General features: G+C 52.7%; 1 protein-coding gene across 2 annotated transcripts in view; it reads right to left on the reverse strand.

Annotated features, from left to right (window-relative positions):
* Positions 1-6,016: 6,016 nt before the first annotated feature.
* The window catches only part of MAEA (macrophage erythroblast attacher, E3 ubiquitin ligase), a 36,185-nt gene continuing 19,656 nt past the window's right edge, over positions 6,017-22,545 (reverse strand). The window contains exons 2-10 of one of the 2 annotated variants that reach the window (XM_025436819.3): positions 20,879-21,061; positions 18,541-18,744; positions 15,012-15,134; positions 14,249-14,362; positions 11,332-11,408; positions 10,615-10,723; positions 7,842-7,975; positions 7,128-7,323; positions 6,017-6,766 (exon numbers count right to left, since the gene is read on the reverse strand). In XM_025436819.3, coding sequence (XP_025292604.1) covers positions 6,671-6,766; positions 7,128-7,323; positions 7,842-7,975; positions 10,615-10,723; positions 11,332-11,408; positions 14,249-14,362; positions 15,012-15,134; positions 18,541-18,744; positions 20,879-21,061 — 1,236 coding nt within the window. In that variant the 3' untranslated portion in view covers positions 6,017-6,670. The remainder of the gene's footprint in view (positions 6,767-7,127; positions 7,324-7,841; positions 7,976-10,614; positions 10,724-11,331; positions 11,409-14,248; positions 14,363-15,011; positions 15,135-18,540; positions 18,745-20,878; positions 21,062-22,545) is intronic. The other variant, XM_025436820.3, reaches the window with a different exon arrangement.

Here is a 22,545-nt window from a genome sequence, read left to right on the forward strand (position 1 = left end):
ATAGTAAGTGGCTTGTATGGTACATGAACTGCCCTTCAGTAAAGCAGCCCTTCCTGTGCACCTGATCCCAGGCCTGTGGTGTGCACCCAGTGACCACTGGCAGCCCCCTCCATCTCCCATGCAGGGATTACCTAGTCCACTAGGCTGCTACAACACTGCAGCTTTTGTCCCAACAAGACCCTTCTCCACACCTTCTTCTCCCGCAGCTGCTGTGCTACTGGTGCTCTTTTGCAGCAGGACTCCTAGAGTGAGCTGTGCATTTGCCCTGCACCTCCTCTTCCTGTGACACCTGCGTCCACCCAGGGGTCCCAGTCTGTCTCCCATCTACCGCCCTCGTCTCAGTGGATGGGACGTCTGTCCTTCCACTTATGCCAATGACCTGGGGGCCCTCTCAGCTGCCTGTCTCCCAGCTTCTGCCCTCACACCCCTAAAGTCCATTCACCTCACAGCAGCCAGGATGGAACCATGCTGCCCACAAGCCCGCCTCTCCAGCACCATGGCTTGGCTCCTGCAGCCGGGCTTCTGCAGGGAAGGCGGCTCCCAGCCCACCCTTGCTACAGGCCCCTCCCTCTCTCTCCTTAGGCTCCTCCACTGCACCTGCAATGCTCAAAGTGCTCAGGCTTCCTGTCACACAAGGTCCGTAAGCGTTATTATTTTTCTCTTTGCCCCAGAACATATGCTCCATGAGAACAAGGATCTTTATTTTGTTTCGTGATGTCAGGCACCATTCAATATTGAATGGTGAATAAATAGAGTTAGCCCAGATGAACGTGTTCGGACCTAGAGGATATTGTAGACGAACCAGGTGGGACTTTCAGAGACGAGGAAACCCAGCAGGACGAAGCACTTCACGTGCCCATCCAAGGCACGTCATGACCCATGTGTGGAAAGGCAGTGACAAAAAGCAGTGGAAGCAGAAGGGCTTCATGTAAACAGTTAAAGAGATAAGGGAGAAGCAGTTTTCTTGGTCACAACATCACAAGCTCAAAGCCAATGGCATGAAATCTTTAACATAATAAAAGGGAGAAAAACCTGTCAACCTGGATTATATATGCAGTGAAATATCGTTCCCAACCTGAGTTAGGTTGAAATAGAACACTTTCAGACAAAGGAAAGCTGAGTGCATTCATTGCTGACACATGTCTGCAATGGAAGCATTGTTATAGTAAGTTCTTCAGAGGAGGCAGACGCTAGCAGGTGCAAACTTAGATCTATAAAAGCAGTGAAGAGTGCTGTAATGGGCAAATGTGGGTGAGTATAAGATCTATTTTGTTCCAGATTTCTTTTATAAATCATTGACTACTCACTGAAAGCATAACAACGTATTGAATATGGAACGTCTGTAGAGGAAAATACATGGCAACGGCAGGGTGCAGGGTCAGAGAGGCAGTGAATGTCCCAGATTCCTATGTTTACATGAAGTGGTATAATATTTAAGGGCACTTGTGGCAAGTCAAAGAGGTACATTGAACTAGGGCAACTACAGAGGTAGAGCTAAAAAATCAACAGAGATAAAACAACAATTCTTAGTCTATAGGCAGCAGATAAAGACAAAAGATAACAGAACAGACTGGATGAACAGAAAACAAATAGAAAGACCACAGATTTAAATCCAGTAATAATCATTACAGTACAGGTCAGTGGTTTAGGGGCACCTGGGTGGCTCAGTTGGTGAAGCATCTGCCTTGGGCTCAGCATGATCTCAGAGTAGGGATTGAGTACTGCGCCTGCTTGCAGTGCTCTCTCAAATAAATAAAATCTTGAAAAAAATGTCAATGGTTTAGACACCTCAATTGAAAGGCAGTCATTGTCCAATTGGATTAAAAAGACCCAAGTGTATGCTGTCTACAATAGAAACATACTTCAGGTTTAAGACTTGGGTTGGAAGCAAAAGGATCAAGAAAGAGGTAACATATGAACACTAAGCAGATGAGGGTCAGAGTGGCTGGGCCCACGTCAGAGATGTTACCAAGGAGTGTGCTTGTGCCTCAGAACAGAGATTTTCAAGTGCATGAAGCAAAAGCTCATAGGCGTAAAGGGGACATAGACAAAGTCACCTGTAAACTTCAAGAACTAAAAAGGAGGAGATCAGTCGGTAGAAGAGACTAGCTGCCCATCATGAACTGGACCTGGCTTGCACCTGCAGGCCGTGCCCTGACAGCAGGCAGATGTGCTTTTGAAGTGCACATGGAACACTCACCAAGGCAGACCTAAAACAAGTCTGTAACTTAAAACGATTGAAACCAAATGGAGTAGATTTTCCAACAGAATTAAATTAGAATTTAATAACAGAAAAATATCTGGAAAGTCTCCAAGTATAGCTAATAGGCTTCTGTAATCTGTGGGTCAAAGGAAAAAAAAACCACAATGGAAATTATAAAATATTTCGAACAGCATGAAAATGAAAACAACATTAAAATGTATGGAATGTTTATATTAGAAAGGAAAAGCCCCAAAGCAATAATCTAATCTTCCCTTTAAGAAGCTAGAAAAAGAACAATTAAACCCAAAAATGAGCAGGAGGAAGAAAACAATAAAGTACAGAAATCAATTACACAGAAGACAGGCAAACAATAGGGAAAAATCAATCAAGGACCAAAAGTTGGTTCTTTGAAATGATCCATGAAATTGATAAGCCTCTAGGTAGGTATCAAGGGAAAAGAAGAAACAAATCACCAATATCAGGAATGAGAGGGAACATCACTACAGATCCTACAGACATTAAAAAACTAATAGAGTACATTGTGGACAACCTGCCCAACAAAGTGCCAGCAAGTCCAATCCAGCATGCTATACACAAGACCAACACCATGCGCTCAGGAGGCCTGTTCAACCGCTCAAGAATAATCATGCAATTGTCAATGTCACCCTTATCAGAACAAAGAGGAGCCTTATGGTAATTTCATTAGATGAAAAAATTAGCATTTGACAAAATTCAACGTGCCCTCATGATGGTAACTCAGGAACGAGGAGTGAACTCCCTCAACCTGATAACTGCACCTAAGATAACCTATAGCCGACAGGGTCCTTCATGGTGAGAGAGGATACTTCCTCCCCAAGGTTGGAACCAGACCAGGGCTCCATTCATACTGTGCTGGAGGCTTTACCCCCACAATAAGGGGAGAAAATGGAACGAGAGGCATGGAGATTAGAGAGGGACAGGCAAATGGTCTTTATTTGCAGATGTTACAACCGTGTACACAGAAAATGCTTTATAACACAGCAAAAAGCTACCAGAACAAATGAGCTCAGAAAGGTCACATAATACAAGATCAATATAGAGGATCAATCACATGTCTATGTCACCACACTGAACAAAGCAGGGAAACGATGAGATGACTTAGGATAAACAAAATGCACCCAGAACCCTGATGCAGGTGAGGTCTGGATATAGAGGACACCGTATTCACTGGCTGGTGGCCTCAATGTAGCTGCAATTTTTAAGTCCCTGTGGCGGACTTAATTGTCGCCCTCACCCAAACTCACGTGGAAGCCCTGACCCCCCATGTGGACTCTATTTGGAGGTGACCAAGGTCACATGAAGTCATGAGATGGGTCCTCATCCAACACGACTGGCATCCTCATAGTAGGCAGGGTCAAGGCCATGGGAGTGCACAGCAAGAAGGCAAGAAGGCGAGAAGGCTGTCCACGAGCCAGAAAGAGGCGGGCAACCGGATCCGACGTTGGGCTTCCAGAACTGGGAGAAAAGGCTTTTCTTTTGTTCAAGCACCCAGTGTGTGGGGTTGTTATGGCAACCTGAAAAGACGATCCCCAGGTTGATCTAGATTCAATGCAATTCCAATTAAAATCTCAGCAGACTTTTTTGGGGGTACTTTTACAAGCTGATTCCAAAACTTATGTGGAAATGCAAGCAGTCAAAACAATTTTGAAAAAGTAGAAAATATGTAGAACAAAAGGGATTCATTTGTACTGTACTTTACAGCTGCAGTGACCAAGATACTAGGGTGCTGGCTGAGGACAATCCTAGGGCTGTTATGCAGAGGAGAGCTTCCAGAATGGACCCAGAGGAATACAGCCAGGGGAGTAGCATTATTTGACAGAGACAAAAAAACCTTCAACAAATGATTTGGAACAACAGGATGAACACGTGGGAGGAAGTGGTCCTCAGCCTCTTCCTCACACCGCACACAGAAATTCAGTGCAGTGGGTTACAAACCTAAACAAAAGCTAAAACCAAATCTTCTAGAAGACAGAGTATCACTGGGACCTTGGAATGGGTAAATATTTCTCAGAACACAAAAAGTCATGAACCGTTAAGAGTGAATTTTACTAAAATTAAAACCTTTGCTGGTCAAGTAACAGGCAATAAAGTGCAAATACACGTATCAAAGGATCTATGTCCCAAATATGTACTGCATTCCTACAAATAAAAGTCATCCAAACAAAAAATGGGCAGAAGACTTGAAGAGACACACGACTAACCAATCAGCACATGGGAAGGGGCTCAGCGTCCTTAGCCATCAAGGAAATGCCAGGTAAGCCCATGGGGAGGTGCCAGGGCATACCCACCTGAGCAGCCAGCATGAAGAATGATTCCACCAAATGCTGGCAAGATGTGAACCGACTGGAGCAGTCACACACTGCTGACGGGCATGTACACCGTCCCCAGCATTGTGGGAGAAACCTTGGCAATTGAAAGTTAAATAAATGTGCAGCAGCCGTGTGACTCAGTTACTCCAGACTCCGTTACTTCCACACATTTACTGCAGAGAATGGAAAATAATGTCCACAAACAACTATTCCAGCAACATTCATAGCAGCTTGATTTGTAGTAACTAGAAACTGGACACAAACCAAACGTCCACAGAGAGAATGGACACACTGTGGTGCATGTCAAGTGGATTACTCCTCAGAGACACAGGAGGACCACTGACACACGTGGCCATGTGGATGCCCCTCAGGCATCTGCTGAACCAAGTTAGGCACTGGGAAGCACATGGTCTGTTTCAATACACAGGAAGCCAAAACTAATCTGTGCAGATCAAAGTCCCAGTGACGATCATAGGTACAGCCTCCTGGGGCCTGGGGGTGCTATATACCTGGGCGTGGTGCCTACACCTGGTACACGTTTACCGAAGCTCATCACACCGTTTCGTGAGAGCCGGTGTTACAATAGGTGCAATTGCTACGTCAGTGAAAACACACAGGGAGCTAAAACAGCCAACAAGATGTCTCGAATCTAAGGCACCCAGGGCCAAGTGCCGAGGAGGCACAGCAGGTGGAGATACGGCTGAGGCGAGTAGGCATGGGCATACAGGTGCCTGGCCACACAACCGTCTACTTAAAATACCCAGTAGCTCCGCTCAGAACATGTGAGCCTGTGCGTGGCGGCTTCATCTGCGAACAGCCCAGACATCCATCCCCAGTGTGGCTGTAACCAATCACTAAGTTCCGGTCACCCTGTGGCTGCCCCAGAGGTGAGCGGCTTTCACCATGACGTGGCCACCACAGTGGACCAGGAGGGACCTGAGGGCAGGAGTGTTGTGGGCTACATGCATGTGCACACAGGCAGGGTATCCTCATGGCTTTGTGAAGCAGGAAAAGGGGAAGTGGCACAGGTGGTGGTCAGAGTGAGGCCAGGGGGGCAGGGGCGCACAGTGGAGGGCATGGTGGGAAGAAGCCCCTGCCTCCCTGCACCTAACCTGTGCTCTGAGCAGGGGCTCTGTGTGGAAGAGGCTGCTACCCTCAGCCACTTGCACATGTACCAGGCACTCAGTAGCATCACGAGGCCAATATGCACTGGCGAGTCAGGGGAGAGCCCACTCAGCAGGCCCAGCCACCCTCGCATCCCCTGAAGCAGAGTACTGCTGGAGCAGGGCTCTGGGATGAGGCACACATGGGTGCAACTGTTATCACAGCAGAGCTGCAGGGGCTGCTCCGGGGAGCCCTAGGACCCACCCTGCCAGGGGCTCCTGGGGCAGGACTAAAGGGGTCTGGGGTGAGCAGACACAGAGAGGGTGTTAGAATGCACAGCAGCTTCCACCTCACACAGACATAAGAAATAGAAAACCCTTTTATTAACAGGTTTTACATTTACAGTTTATTAGCTAATCAACATCAACATGCAAAAATAAGCGCTAAATACAAACCTCTACGGTATGGTTTTGTGTAAACTACAATGGTTCATTGGATTTGAAAAGTCATCGGTGGTTACTTGGACTGAACTACTAGTTTCTGTAACGAACAGCATTCGCTCTACAGTTACGGAGCCGTCGGCAAGGCCTCTGCAGAACTCGGTCCAGTGGATTTCCACGTGAATACATTCTCAAGCAGGAAATAAGGCGGCACGAATGACGTGACATTGAACCTAGCACACCCTAAGCCCGCCTGGCGGCGGCACAGGTGCAACCCCATGGGCCCAGCTGAGGACGGCCACCAGGGCGGGCGGAGGCGGGGTCGGGGGCGCGGGAAATCACCAACTCCTGTTTCCCAAGCGGCCGAAGCTCCCTCGGCGGCGGGAAGGTCTCTCTGAAAGGGGAAGGCGTCCAGTAGCTCACGCGCTTCGGAGTCCTAGCAGCGGCATGGCTGTCCCCTAGCACGGGCGTACGGACCCGACCCTCCCTTCCTTGGAGTACCCATCGTCGCTCACTGATCTTTGGTCGCAAGAAACAGAAACGCAGGCAGGCAGGGGCACGCGGGGCGGCCCAGCCTACATGATGTACACCTTCTCGGCTTGGGAGAAGTGGAACACTTCTTTGGTCCTCGGGCAAACGACTTTGTCATCTTGGCGGATGGACAGCAGAGACTGAACACAATGTGGGGGGAGGGGGCATGAGGGCACGCAGCCACCCACCCACCGCTGTGGGGGGTGGGGGGCTCGGCTTCCCTCGTGCACACCACCTCCTGGTCCCCACCACCTCCACTCTCCAGGGGCAGCACAGGTCTGAGTCCTCCGTACCCGGGGCCAAGACCTGCCCCTCAGGCCCAAACCTGGAGCCCACACCCCATGCCCAGCAACCGTGCCCCACACCCCACACCCCGCAGATACCTGGTGCACACTTAGGACTGCCAGGCATCCCCTCATGCCTCCCCCCACATTCCCAGACCACACCTCTTGCCCCTGTCCCACCCTGGCCTTCCCCCATGTGGCCCCTGTGGCTCCTCACATTGTAGCCGTAGACGTAGCCGTTGGGCAGCATCATGGGCGGGTTGTTCTCATTCATCACGTCACCCGAGATCTTGCAGACCAGGCGGGAGTTGGCACAGTGGGCCATGGGCAGGGGCTGTGCCAGCTTGTTCAGGGAGCGGCTGCAGACGGGGCAGTCGGGGCTCTTGGAGCTGCCGTCCTCCTTGTAGCACTGTCTGCATTCAGGTCAAGGAAGGGTTGTGCGGTGGTGGAAGGCACCCCTGCTGCCCTGTGCCCCTCAGGGCAGGTCCCATCATGCAGATGGCCACTAAAGCAGACAGCCCAGGGTCCGCAGGGGCCCAGGTGTCACACTCAGGGGGGACCCTTGGGAGCTGTGGTCAGAACCCCACAGCTCTGATGGCAGGGGAGCTGCTGTGGTGCCACCACATGCATCTGGAAATAAGAGGAGACACTCGGCCGGAGGCAGCTGGGGCACAGACCAACAGAAGTTGGAGCAAATTCTCAGGAATCACCCTGGGAAACTGTTCCCAATGGCGCCCAGTCCCAGCTGCCAGAAAGGAAGCCAACATTGGCCTTGTGGTCATCATGCAATGTGCCCAGCAGTGTGTGGGGAGTGAAGCCTCAGTGTGCAGGGTGCAAAGGTCTCTACAGCCCTGTGAACCACCCCGGCTACCCCAGATGGGGCCTCAGGTCGGAAAGGGCACATGGGAGCCCCTGGCCGCCAGAAGGATACGGTGTCTTTATCGCCGAGAGGCCAGCCTGCAGTGTGAGGGTGAACACAGAGTTGTTCCCCAGCTGGTGCAGCCGGTAGTTGTCATATCGGAACTGTTGGATGAGCATCCGCCACCGGGCCGGGTCCAGCAGGTCCTGGAAGAGACAGGGCAGAAGCATGTTGGGGACACTGAGGGGGACGGTTCACGGAAGCACACTGCCGTCCCCACCAAAAGCAAACAACAAACTGTTTCCATGCAGGTGAAAGGCAACAGAAACCACAGCCCCCCGAACTGACGGGCGCCCACTGGAGAACAATGCGAGGTGCCCACAGCCTGGACTCCCAAGTCTGCTTAACGGACCGCTGATGTATCCTGCACAGACACAGACGCTAAAGGGCGGGGGTCCGGTGGCCTCCTGGCAAGAGGGGGACTCAGTGGGCAGAAGGATGGCTCAGCACGGGTCAAAGCACCGAGGCTTTGGGGGAACAGTCTCACTCCAGAAAGTAACTTGCTGGGCCAGAACCACCCCTGCCTGGAGGCTGGAGAACCTCGGGACAGGACTTGAGCCTGGTCATTGTGTGTCCCAAAGCTTCCCAGATGCAAAGTCAACACAGGCTGGAGGGGAGGAGGTGCGGGGTCAGGGGAGCACCACAGGGCTTAGGGCAGACATCACGCTTAACTCCAACATTACAAAAACAGGTCTTTAGTGTTATTTTTGTCAAAGCAAAGCCACAAAGGACTCAGCGCACATTCCAGGGCTCCACACACCCCATCCCCCTGCGACCCTTGGCCTTGGGACTCCGATGCGGCCACCTCTCCCTGACCAGAGCACTTCGTCCTGCTTGTCATGTGACCCAGGCAGACACACCTGTGACTTCCTGCCACAAGGGGCTGAGGGCAAGGGCTCTGTCCCCTCAGCATGGCATGGCACTGCATCGGCACATTCCTGCAGCGTCCCGGGCTCCCTTCCTGGGCCCTCCCCTGTGTGTGCACCCTGGCTGTCCATGTCCATAGTGAAGAGGCTGTGTGGCTGTAGGCGGTGCCTACGCCAACAGCCTTGATGGCTGCCATGGCTTCTCTTCCACGCTGCCACAGTGCCTCCCAGGGGGTCAGCTGTCCAGTCCTTAGGCAGTGGAGAGCAGCATGCCATCATGAGGCATATCTGGTGAGGACTGGCCCATGCTCTACAGATGCACCCTGAGTGGGCATCTCACTCTCTAGGGCAGGCCCTTTTCTGCACTTCTCACAAACCTTCTCCAGAGCACAGAGGAGAAACTGTAGACGCTGTCAGTTAAACCAAGTTCACGTTCATTCCTGCAGAATCTCCATGACCCGAGGATTTATTACAGGACATCCCTGATACCAAAGAACTATGTGAGTCCCATTGGGGTGGAGAAGCTTCCAGATGCCTCGCAGAAGGCCTGTGGCCAAGTGTTCCAGCCATCGGGAGCTCAGCTGGGCCGCCTGGCAGGTGCTGATGCCCACAAAACCACAGGGGGCAGGTGGGCCTTGGGCAGAGCCCACCATCAAGGCTCAGGGAACAAGCCCAGTTCAGCCCACAGAGAAGGCGGTTTCCTTCACTCCTCCTCCAGGACAGCCACATCATGGGTGAGCATCTCCCACTATGGATGGGGTCAGGTGTGGACCTACAGGCACATGGGGTCGCAAGGGTGGGGTCTTCGGGAACTAGTTTCCTTGTAAAAACAGAGGAGGAAGAGGGCTTCTTCTAACCCTGCCAAGGCCCTGATCTCGGGCTTCCTGACTCCAAACAGTGGAAAGCAGCCTCTGAGTCTGGGATTGTCATAGCACCCCAGACACACGAAAACAGAAAACCAAGGGTGGACCTGTAGGTGTGGCCACAGCCGGGAGAGCGTGGGGGTGTGGCTAAACAGAGCCCATGCAGCGGGAGGAGCCCCAGCCTGCAGAGCAGGGCTGGCATCGTGCAGGAGTCATGGGGAAGGCAGCATTAATGCACAAGCACACCAGAAACAGGACTGACACTGTCCCTAGGCCAAGTAATAAAGGCGTGCCTGGCTTCTCTGGACACATTTACAGTAAAACATGGGAACAGAAAAATGACGTAGGGATGGAGCTGCTCATCTAAACAAAGCAGGACTTGACGATTTGGAAACTTCCCGTCTGTGTTGCAAACCACGAGAAAGCCGCCCCAGAAAGAACACCATGGGTGTGGCCGAGTGAGGCTTTCTAAGGACAACAGTGTGGACATGACCAAGGGCTGATGGCCAAGGACCCCCAAGCGGGAGGAGCCAGAAGGAATGAGGGAAGGCTATCCCAATTCCTAGGTTCTCCAGGAACTGGAGCTCTTCAGCTCAGAACACAGGACATCTTTCAAGACAAGGGAAGGACCCCAAAGGCAGATGAGAGATTGTGAGGGCTGCCCTAGGTTTCCAAAGGTTTCCAGCCTGTCACCTGGTTTCAAGAAGCCAGAGGCCCTGCCCGGCAAAGCCGAGTGGGCTGGCCAGTGATGCTGCATGATGACGCCCCGCCCAGATCCTTGCACGGACCCACAAGGCCAAGGGGAGCAGGGGAGAACAAGCCCTGGAAGAGATGGCAGAGGTCAGGAAGGACACTGGCAGTGGGAGAGAAAGGTGAGGGCAACAGGTGAGGCACTCAAGGCTGCAGCCTCTTGTGCATTGTTCTGATCCAAACTTCTTACTGGCAAAGCGGAAATGCCAGGGCCAAAGCCCAGTACAGTGTGTGTCACACCTCAAGCAGGAGCACAACCACAGACCAGGTCCTCCCCAGCCCCGAGGGCCCACAGGCACAGGTTACCTTGTACGGGGAGATGTGTGTGTCTGGTGGGAAGGCCAGCATGCCCATGACCTGGCGGACCTCGTCCAGCTGGCTCCCCTCAGCCTGACTGAAGTGCTTTCTTGCATGTCTAGAAAACATTTTGGGTCGTTTGAGTTTGCTTTTTTACCTTTAAGAATTTGTGCTCAGCATATGCCAAAGCCTCAGTGCCAAATGAGCCCCACCTCTGTGACCTGGGCCAGGGTCTGTCAGGACCTCAGCTCAGCAGGACCCCCTTCCTCAAAGGAACAGAGACGGGGACTTGGCTCAAGGCACCCAGCACAGAATCCCATTCAGAAAACATCCAGAGGCATTGACCCAACTGAAAAGGGCACCTGTCCAAGCCTTTACAAGTGACCCTGGTGTACATCAACCCACACCCCATGGCACGAATTATCAAAACGCCCCCCCTTCCCCGCACAGCCCCAGAGAACCCAGAGACAGTCCAGCTCTCCCAGTTCTGCAATGACTCCCCATCCAATTTCCAGAGACAGAGCCAACCCCCTGAGTGTACTGGATAGAATGGAGCCTGGGTGCCAGGCGTCAGCACCCTGCTCCTCACAGGCAGGGCCCAGCCAATTTAGGGCAGACCTGCTGGACACTCCATGCTTCATCCCCCAGAGCCTATGAGGCCTGTCCCATCAAAGTCAAGAAGGCAGTCTGCTCCCTGGTAAGAACCGTGAGCCCCTCTCTACGTACCTCACGGCGTCTAGTCTCTTGTTCTGCCGGATGAGTTCAATGAACTCCTGAATCCTTAGGCTGAACTCCAGGCAGCTCTGGGGGTAAAGACAAGACAAGGCTTGGGGAGAGTCACCAGAGCCATGCCCATAGGCTGACCCCACCAGACCAGCTGGACACTGCACACCCCGCCAAGGAAGCTTAGAGCCACCAGGGAGATGGGTCTGATAATAAAACTGTCATCTCAGCCCACAGTCAACTTTCCTGGCTGTGATGCACGCGGGCTCAGCCTTCCAAGCACAGCAGAAGCAGTGCTGCACCCGGGGGCCGATGGCCCTGAGTGAAACCCATGGGCTAGGCTTGGGAATGGCGGGACAGGCAGGCACGGGCATGGGTGGGCAGCCAGGCTTCACCCGAGGGTAAGCAGCAGCCACGCATCACCATGAGGATGCTGCAGGCTGTCAGCAGTTCAGGGGGGCGTGGGACACGACTTCCCAGGTGAAGCAAGTGACCCCATGAAGACAAGTCTCCTTCCCTTCATGAGGACAAAGCAGCTCTCTGGATTGTTTCACTGTCATGAAGTCGTAAAAGCACGTGGGCACGCACTCAGACCCTTCCTTTAACTGTATTTGGCAACTTCAGCCAGAAGGACCTTGCCTCCGTTGGCCTCAGAATTCCATGAGGCATCCCACCTCCACCTGCTCTGGGAGATGGAGGCTAGCCCCGACCTGGGGCCTGACACCCAGTGGGAGGAGGCGGGAAGGTGGTTCCTCACAGAGTGTGAGCAGGAGCAACAGGAGTGGAGCAGGTGAGGGAACCCAGGTCCCTGAGCCGGGACTGGGTGAGGACTCTTGGGGTGAGGGTGAGGTGGGGACCGTCCGTAGTGGGACACCTGGGGGGAATATTCGGGGCAGAGGAAGAGCCTGACAGTTCAAAGACCCTGGCAAGAGTGGGTAGGACAGGAGGCACACAGAGCTGGAGAGTTGGTCACAGCAGAAAGTGGAAGCCCCAGGATCTGAGGAGGGCGCTGGAGTATGACAAGTCTGGGATAGCAGCTGCTAGGAGATGGTGCCAGGCGGGGAGGTGCTGCTATGCCAGGTAGCCCCGTGTCTGATAGGCATCCGTCCAACAACTTCACACGGGGTTCTGAGGAGACGCTAACAGAGTGCCACCAGTGGGGTCATTTGTATGGATGCTAACTCTGCTATCCTAGCAACGTCTAATCTGAGTTCAAACTCTTGTGGCTGGGGATGGGAAGGCAGGCAAAGTGAACTCTTGTAACTTAAGACAAAAAATTGGATCTTACAAAGATGGTAATTTAAACCATAATGTCTCCAACATGGTTTCAGAAAACACTCAGTGTTTCCAATCAGAAACAGAATATGTAGAATTAATAGAACAAGAGAAAAATCTCTGCGTTTTCCACTCATTTGCCATCCTGCCTTCCACAGTATCTGAGTCACAAGATGACGTGGACAGATATTCTACACGGCAAGTCCATCGGTCAGACCCCAAACATCTAACTCTTACACTCGTGTGCCAATAGTGGAATTTCCTACCCGAGCCTCCGTGCGTGCACACTGGCATTCCCATGAAGCACTGCAGCCAGACTGCGAGACCGTGCCCTCTACCAAGCCCCTGCCCTGTTCCATGGACATGAGGGTGGCGCGCTGGCTGATGTGACCTACCTTGGAGCCTACCAGGCTGTCAGAGGTGAAGGTGCAGAGAGCCCCCCAGCTGGTGCCCAAAACGTCCACACCACAGGTCCTCAGAGCAAGGCATGTTTTCCTGGCCTGGCCCCTCCTCCCCTGCCCTTTGCACCAAAGCAGCAGTCTGTCCTGACACCCAAGTGGATGGAGGAGATGCCATGTGCTGAGTGGCAGGCATGCCACAGACCAGCAGACAGAAAGGAGGCCCCAGCCCCAGTGATGAGTTCCCTTTCAAGGCCAGACCAAGAGGCCACGAGGCAGAGACCAGTGGGGAGATGCCCTGCCTCCCCAGGGCAGCTGATGATTGCCGCTTCTGCACTCAGGGGACACCAGGAGGGAGCCGCCAGGTGGACATTCTAGATGGACAAGGTCATAGTAAACGACATGCTACAGCTTTACACAACTGACATGTTTAAACATGTTCTAATATCTTAACAGCTCTGTTCTAGCAGGTCACCTTCCAAACAGTTCACTAACAAGCAAGTACGTATGTACTAAACTTAGGTACTTAGACTCAAACATAAAATACCATGACTCCAGGTGATCATGCCAAGCACTGAGGGCTGAATACATTCTTCATGTGCTACCTGCAAAAGGCCTGGCGCTTGCACATTTGTGACCCATCCAGCTTTCCTGACACGCAGCACATACACTGTTGCTTCAACTGTCCATAAGCTCTGGAGATGGGACTTGACGCAACAGATATTCACTCAGCACACCTGTGGTCTTAGAAATATTTTCTAACCACAGGACACATGGGTCTCAAAGTTTCTTTTCTTGCCTAGAATCTCATGACTGCTGTGAATGATCCATTGTTGTCAAGCTCCTGTCCCCGCCCCCCCCGGCCTGCATGTGTGAGCTCCCATGTGTACACACACATATGCACGCTGTATGGCCACTCTGGTGCCCTACCCTGCTCAGCTGATATTTTGTAACAAGCACGTTTTTGTGTCATTAGCTTGTCTCTCCAGTTAAATGGCCAGGTAACAGGAATCTGCTATCCATGGATTCGGCCGCCTGCCCACCCCACTCCCACAGCAGCTGCGAGGCCCCGCCTGGACCCGGCCTGTGTGGCTGTGCCCTCGCCAAGCAGCAGTGTTGTCTGGAGGTACCAGGGCTTGCAGAAACTACCTGTCGGGATGGAAAGCCTACTTTCCTTGTGACGGGGTTCCCACTGTGCGGCACAGCTATGGGGGCTGCAGCAGGAGAGCAGGGTGAGTGTTACATACCAATTCTGGCTTTCCTTTTATGGTTTCCATACCAAGATCCTCACTCTCTTTAGGGGAGCCACTGGCCACTCTACTTTTCCGTCCCGTCTTCACGTCGTGCTCGCTTTGGCGGCCCTGAGTGGCAGAGAGCGTCACCCTTGGCTGGTGACTATGTGCACATGACAAGCTCAACCGGGGAGAGGTTAAAGGTGCTCGGTTTAGAAAACAGAAAACAAACAGTTTTTCTAACGGAGGCAGGGGAAGGTTAATTGAAGTTAAACATTTCTGCAAGCCCCATGGTGACAACACCTATCAGTAAGCATGTTTAGATTCTATAATTTATGATTAAGTGTCAATCCGTGAAGCTGCTTGTGGGTCTCAAGAACAGCTGTATTGGAGAGTATCCCAGCCTAGAACTCTGCCCGATGGACAAGGCTTCTGGAGGGGGCCTTCCTCTATCAGTGACCAAGGGACTAGGGGCAGGACAGACCCAGCAGCAGCTAACAAGCTGAGCACACGCAGGCAGTCGGCACCTCGCTCCTTCAGAACCTCATGCTCAGAACACATGGCCAAACCATAATGCAGAAGGGGGTGCACTTTTCAGGGATTTTACCTAAAACCCAAACACTGCAACCAAAACAAAAATCCTGAACCCACACCAAACCCAACAACCCCACCCTCTGACCCCGAAGCACAGAACTCCAAACTCACAGGTACAGGCGCGTGGGTTCCGGGCAGGTGCCGGCCCCGCCCCTGCCCCGCCCCGCCCTGCGAGCCTGCACACCTTCATCTTGCGCAGACGGGACTTGTTGTCGTGGCACCAGGCCAGGCAGGTGGCAGTCTCGCGCCTCTCCAGGGACTCCTCCACTTCTTTGGCCGTCAGGAACATCTCGATGTTCACCAAGTCCTTAGGGGAAGGAAGCAGTGTGCGCTCAGAGCACTGGACGCCCGGACCCTCCCGGGCTCCCCTCTCCCTGCACCCCTGGATGCCCCCCTCCAGCATACCCCACCTGGGCAGTTCCTCCAGCTGCTCCTCCAGGTTGAGGGGCCCTGGGACAAGGGGCAGGCCCACAGCGGGCGGATGTCTGCACACTGGCCAGGGCCTGCACTGCACTAAGTAGGATACAGTATCCCCAGCACAGGTGGAAGACTATCCCAAACCAAAGCCCCAACCCAGACCCTTAGGGGCCCCAAGCAGAGGCCTGAATCCATTTTACCCTTCACGATAAACCTGGGAACCCCAGCAACCCATACCCTCACTGTTTTGTTCCCTCCAAAGATGTACGTGAATGAGATTTGTGAGAAGGAGCAGCAAGGGTGGATGGGTAGGGCTGTCTCTGCCTCCCTGTTTACTCTCTCCCTTTCTCTGCTGCCTATGGAGTCACATTTGCTGAGCTCTGGAGGATCCAAGCAGAGCAGGGACCCAGGGTCACAACATCCACAGGGTGCTCAGGGCCTTAAATCCCCAACAAAAGGTCAGAGCACAACCTCCTTGCCACGGAGGCGGGGAAGAGAGGACCATGCTTGTATGCCGCCAGAGGAGGGGGAGCAATTTGAAGAAAACAAATTTCAAAGGATAAATTTCTCTCCCATCTGGAATGACTACAGCAAACATGGTTACTAAAGCTCAGTTTCTCAGAGAAAGGAGGGGTAACATCCAACACAAAAAATTCCCTTGAATTCTCTTCAGGTATGTTCCAGTGACTCTCAGGCCTCACGCCGAGCACCTCAGCACGGGGAAGCACAGCACATGGCAGCTTTCTTGCCACAATGCCTCCACCAAAGGTCTGCCTGGGGCCAACTGAGTTAGGGGCCGGCTCACTACAGGGCTTGCATGTCTATGCAGCCACAGCCGTGTCCTGCTTCTCCCAGAAGCAGTGTCTGGAGAAGGAACACAGTCCTTCTGGTGAGTACAGCATAAGACACGAAGTTTCAAGTATAAAAGTAACCATGGTGAAAGCCAGAAACTTTTGTTTACATGGCAAGAAGTACATTATGGCTAACAATGCCACAGTTAAAACTAGACATTCATAGTGAACAAGAAAAAAATACTAATCAGAGTGCCATTATGTGGCAACCAAAGGCTAGCAGAGTTACTGCTCGGTGTCTTGCCATGGATAAGTAATAGCTGGTTAAGGGCAGGAGAGCCCCTGAACAGAAGGCAAGGGCTGTGAGGTGTCCGGTCGGCACACTGTACCACAGCTCAACAATGGGCAGTCTGGGGTGGGTCACACAAGGGCTCCCAGACAGATCCCCAACCTCACATGGCCAGAGACCCCACGAGGCTCTGCTGGCCCCACATCCTGACTGCCAGCCTGTTGGGGCAGCCAGGTCAGACAGGGGCAGGACTGACCCTGCATTCCTTGGCCCTTCCCACCCCCATACTTTACCCTTCTGACACGGGACCTGACAGGGAGTGCTGGGCACCGCAGCCAGCACCCTGGCCCTACATCATCTCAGAGGTCAGCTGCTCTTGTGAACCATCTCTCTGGCATTTTCACTTTTCTAGAACCTTCCCACAGGAAAATGCTAGGTCTCCTATATGAGGGTCATCTTTCTCTCCTTATTTCCCATCTCTAGTTTTCAGTTTTGCTCTTCTGCCTGTGCCTCAGGGTCCTTGGTCTGTAAGGCCTCAGGGTCTGGCCTCTGACATCTTTCTCCTGCTGATGTTTCTCGGATATTCATAGACCTTGGGGTGTTAAACCAGATGACCGGAGGTGGGACAACATGGCTCACACACACCACAGCTGGAAATGATGCCAGACTACCAGGTGTCCGCCCCACGTGAGATTCCAGCACTGTGATTTCTAATTCAGAAGGGCCAGAGATGCCAGCAAGGATATGCTTGTCCACCAAGACCAAGGCTCCGAGTGGTGGGGCACACAACCCCCATCTGGGCTGACCCCATGGACTCTCTCTTCATGGCATCTTTTGACAAACAGAAGTTTTAAATGTTAATGAACCTGATATATCAGCCTCTTCATTGGTGACAGCACCCCATCCTGTCAGAAGCCCTCACCCCACCCCCAAGGGCGTGAGGTTCCTCTTCTGCTTGCTTCTAGAAGCAACCTTAATTTCTATACATACTTGTGAAGCTGGAGGTTCCACATGGAAATCTCACAGTGCCCCCTTTACAAGATATCTGAGGTGTGACCACCCCCATTACCTTGAATCACACAGGACAGCCTCCTGAGTTACCTATGCCCCCCATACTCTGTTCTTCACAGAGCAACCAGAGTGAGCCTATTGAACTCAACCTCTCCCCTCCCTACCCCGCACCCATCTCAGTCAAGGGGAAGCCCCACTCTATGAGTTCTGCAGGTGCTCAGACCCCCATCTTAGTATAGGGCAGCTCCCAGGTCTGTCCTGGGAGCTTCCTCTCATCTCTGCAAACCCACCCCAACCAACTTTCTGAAAATCACTAGCCCTCCTGCCCCTCTACCCTATGCACCCCTGTAAACAATCCTGTTTGACCTCATGCCTCTCTCCCCCTCAAAGCACACATTCCTCCAAGCTAGGAACATTTGGCCACAGCCTCACAGTAGCAGGGAAAAAAGGGATGGGGTATCTGTGAGCACCCAAATGACTACTGCAGATGAACAGGCTGTGCCAAGCATACACAAGGTCAAGAGAGCTGGTCAATCAGGTACAAGCTGGTCGTGCTAGATAGGGAAGGAAGACAGGGTGAGGGATCTCTGGGTACAGGGTGGAGACCAGGGTTGGGGAGGCAGACACTACCCAACAGCAGAGAGGCAGCTCCCAGCTAAACCAGCCTGAAGACTAGAGAAAGGTGCACATGGGTCTGTGAAGCCCTGGTACAGGGAATGAGAGCACTGGGTGACCTCTACCCCATGCCAGGATGCCTTTGCCACTGCCAAGCAGCCTTCTTTCTGAAGCTCCAAGCTGCCTGGCTTGCACGTGCACTGAAGGTCAGAGCATTGTCCATTCCTACACCTGTATCATAGGTACCACTAAAGACAGACAGATGGAAAACGCACCCCACCCTGGAAAAAAGATCTCACACCAGTAAAAACAATCACAGGAACACACCTGGTATATAAATATAGAATGGGAAAAGTTCCCTTCTGCGTTCTTCCTCATAATAACATGTTGCCAAATGAGAAGCACCCTGAGTCGTCACCTTAGTTCAACCACTGGATCTGGATCACCTTTGCAAGAAGGGTTTAGCCCTTTCTACCCAATCCCAAGAGCTGCTCTCCAAAGTGCTAGCTTGCACAGCTCGCAGCGAACTGGCACATTCCAGGATGGCCCAGCCCTGGGGAGGTGACAAGAGGCCCCGAGTGCATGCCCACCTCGATGCCGCTCTGGCGGGCTAGCTTCACGGCTGTGTTGTAGTAGCCACAGCGCAGCAGGTGCTCCACCATCATGCGGTCCATGCGCTTCCTCTTCCACATGCTGGCTGCTGCGGGCTGGTCACTGCTATGCTCTTTGAGGTGCTCAATCCTGCGCTTGCACAGCTTGGCACTCTCATCCTCCGCCTGGATGGACTCCACCGCCTGAGACACATAGCAGAGACTGCTCAGGATAGGACAGTGACCAGGCTGCCCCGACCTGGAACACTCACCAACAGGAGGCAAGGAAAAATCAGGCGAAAAGGAGGGGATGTCCCCGCACTCGGTGACAGAAGCAAATGGGAGAGCTGTCCTCCCACCCCACCCCCACCCCAGCGCCACCCAGGTTTGGCTACACCTGTTGTTACCTCACACCTACCGCTCTGTGCACTTGCACCTTCTCTTCAGAGATGGTACTTCTTTATGTAGTCTGGGGCTATGCTACCATATACGTATGATTTTAAATTTGTCATGGCTTCCTAGTTAATTAAACGATGTTATTATTTTTTGACTTTCCATCTTTTATATTCCTTTCTCCCTCAAAGTCAAGTTTGTTCAAAATGAACATGGCTCTGTAGAAATGTTGTGTCAGCACTGTCCCGGATAGCAGCTGGCTCTCCACTACTTGACGTGTGGCCAGCACCACAAGGAGCCGGATTCGTAATTTCCTTCACTGAGGTGTGGGTGTCATGCCTGGCTGGAGGGGCCAATGCACAGCACACACCCAGCACTCTGGCCGGCCCGCATCCTCAAGCAAATGCCACTCCCCTCTACCTTCCACTTGCTGCCAGGGTACCTGCTGCTCTTTTGGAACTGGTTTTCTTACTCCAGCGTTTTCAAGATTTTTCTCTCTTTTCAGTTTAGTGATGTGAAATCCTAGGTAGATTTATTTATCCTATCTAGGACTCTGAACTGGTGACTTCCATCAGTTCTGAAAATCTGGGCACTCTTGCTCCTGTGCCATCCCCCTTGACTGAGGTCACAGAGCTCTGGTCTCTGAGGCTTCCCACTCTCTTAGGTATCTCTGTCTTTTTAGCACTCTCTGCTGTATTTTTTTTTTTTAATACAATTCATTCATTCATTCATTCATTCATTCATTTATGATAGTCACAGAGAGAGAGAGAGAGAGAGAGAGGCAGAGACACAGGCAGAGGGAGAAGCAGGCTCCATGCACCGGGAGCCCGACGCGGGACTGGATCCCGGGTCTCCAGGATCGCGCCCTGGGCCAAAGGCAGGCGCTAAACCGCTGCGCCACCCAGGGATCCCTCTCTGCTGTATTCTAGATAATCTCTTCACACCTACCTTCCAGCTCACAAATTCTCTCTTTAGCTCTGATTATTAAATGCTAAAAAGTTTGTTATAAGGCAACATCTGAGTTTTTCATTTTCAGTTATTTATACTTTGAGTTTTATTTGGTTTATTTTAAACTCTCAATCCTACTTCATGCTTTCTGTTCCCTGTAAATATTCTCAGCTATTTAATCTTTAGATGCAGTAGAGGGTGGTATCTGAACTCTGTGTGGTGTGTGTTGTTTCTGCTACACCTCAGCTGTGGCATCCTTTGAACCTGGTGACCCTACGTCACCAACGTGATGCTCTGATGGTGTCCTCCACCTGAGACGTACGTTTCTTGTGCCTGGTGCCTGGAGGCACCACCAGCCAGGGCCACGGACACTATGTTGAAGAGGAAGGGTCTTGGCTTGCCCTTATCTGACAGGCAGTTCTACCGGGCCCCACTGCCCACCCTAGCCTCCCCACCTTGGCTGGCCCCAGTCATGGGGCCCAGTGCAGCCCCACGGGCAGCCAGGTGGGGGCAGGGGCAGGAGGGGGGGCTTCTCTCCTCCGGGCCCCTGACCTTGGGTTCTGATGATAAGCTTTGTGTTTCACAAGCCCTTTGATACATTCAGTAAGATGTTTTAAAATACCTTGTGGCATTCTTTGGGTTGTTCAGAGGCACAGTACTGCACTCTACCTACCTCTCCCAGAAATGAAAAACTCTCCATGAAGTTCTGAGGTGAAATTCTAAAAATAACAACTCATTTGCCTCCCATCTGCATGTGGAACCCCCTGAAGCCAGACCTGCAGGAACAGGAAGCCAGCCTGCCAGCCTCAGAGAGGCTGCAGAGCACAGCCAGCCAGGAGGGGTCGCCTTTCCCCACACACTCAGGGTTGCCCCCAGCTCCTGCAGAAGACACCCTCTCTTCGGGATGGCCTGGGCACACAGTAAGGCTGGGCCTGTGAAGCCATGTGACAGCCCGTGTGGAGGCAGGCAGGCAGAACGGTCCAGAAGCAATACTGGCCTTCCTCTTGAGGACGCTGAGCTTCTCCACCACACCGTCCAGGAGGCTGACTACGGAGTCCACGGCTGGGCAGCTGCTCAAGGTCTTCTCCAGCTCGGCTACCACCATGGTGACGTGGCTTGTCTCGCGGTCAATGTTCTTCTGAGCAGCCCGAAAGCGTTTATTCAGGGTCTCGTAGGGCACCTGGAGAAGAAAGGTCACTGGTGTGTGGGATGACCAGACCCCTTCACAGCATCTGTCAAGCAGAAGTCCTTGGCTCCCAGCACTCAAAAGCCTGACTAAGGCCCATAGAAGGCCTGTGTGATGGAGGGTCCTTCGTGTTCCTGAAGAGGACGCTAACAGAAAGGTGCAAACTGTCCCCAAATCCAGAGCTGATACAGCTCCATTCTTTCCAAAGGGCACACTGACAGAATAATCCCAAAGTTCATCCGGAATAACGGTTAAGGAAATGACCAAAATCAGAGTAGTCCCAGGGGCGCTGAGGACGCACAAATGAGTCAGAGCATCAGCACCAGCAGGAAGCTACAAGGGCGTACTTAACTCCTCTCAAACCATGCTCCTTTGCCCCCAGTCACAAAAACCACCTTTCCCTACAGAACACGTCACAGATAAAAGACCCATGAAGGGATGACATGTCGCTGTGGCCCTTCTGTCCTTCCAGAGACAATGGTTGCTGACACTCCTCCCAGCCCTGCTCCTCAAATGCTGCTCACACAGCATGGCCACCCTGGTGACCAGCAGGTCACTGTGGAAGTCTTGCTTTGCTACAAACCACACTAGGCCAACACTTCCCTTAGAGTGGTACCCAGTGATGGGGAAGGACCCACTCCCAAGGGGCACTGCCAGCGACAAGTGCCAGGCACCACGTGCAGCAAGGAGGAGCATGGGATTCCCAGGAGCAGAGACACCAACGGGACAGCACAAACCAGAAGAGCCCGGCCCCGGCCAAGGAGGGGCCACTGCAGCAGGTCTCGTCTCCAAGACCTGGCCAGGCCAGTACTGAACTTGCACCAGCTGCCACTCCCTCTTCAAGCTCCCCGGGGTACAGGTGGCAGCGGGTAAACAATCCTGTCCACACCTTGGGTCTTACCAGCTCATGAGGCAGAATGCCATAAGACAAGCCATGTACTGCCACGTGGGCAGGGCTCATCCCCAGCAGCTGAGTCTAACAGCCTTTCATGGTAGCCATGGTCTAGCATAAGCAAGACAGGAGAGTCTCTGAGACAAGAGGAAGCAAAAGGGCTGTCCTTTACATGGAGTGGCACCCACAACACCAATACAATGTCACCTGCATCTGAGGTCTATCACCTAACCAGGCCTGTCCTGGCTTCACAGGCCCTCAAGAGTCTTCCACTCTTGGTGCGAGGATCAGAATGAAACTTCGAGGAGATGACCAGACAAAGACACCCACCCCATCCTCCCTGTCCAAAGGAACAGGCACCCTGCCCAGTTTTGGGAAAGAGCCTCAGTTTTGGTAAACATATCTCATAACACAGCACAGCATGCAGACCTAGGTGTGTGCATTTAGGAGACTCCTCCTGGACAAGAGGGGAGAAGCTATCAGTAGAGGCCGGGCATTGGTGGGATGCTGATGTGTGCATCCTCCCTTTCAGAATCTTGGGTTATTTTCAGAGCTCCCACCTAATTCAGGGGCCCTGCAAACTGTC

This window comes from Canis lupus, chromosome 3 (genome assembly GCF_003254725.2).
Source record: "Canis lupus dingo isolate Sandy chromosome 3, ASM325472v2, whole genome shotgun sequence".
Classification (NCBI taxonomy): domain Eukaryota; kingdom Metazoa; phylum Chordata; class Mammalia; order Carnivora; family Canidae; genus Canis; species Canis lupus.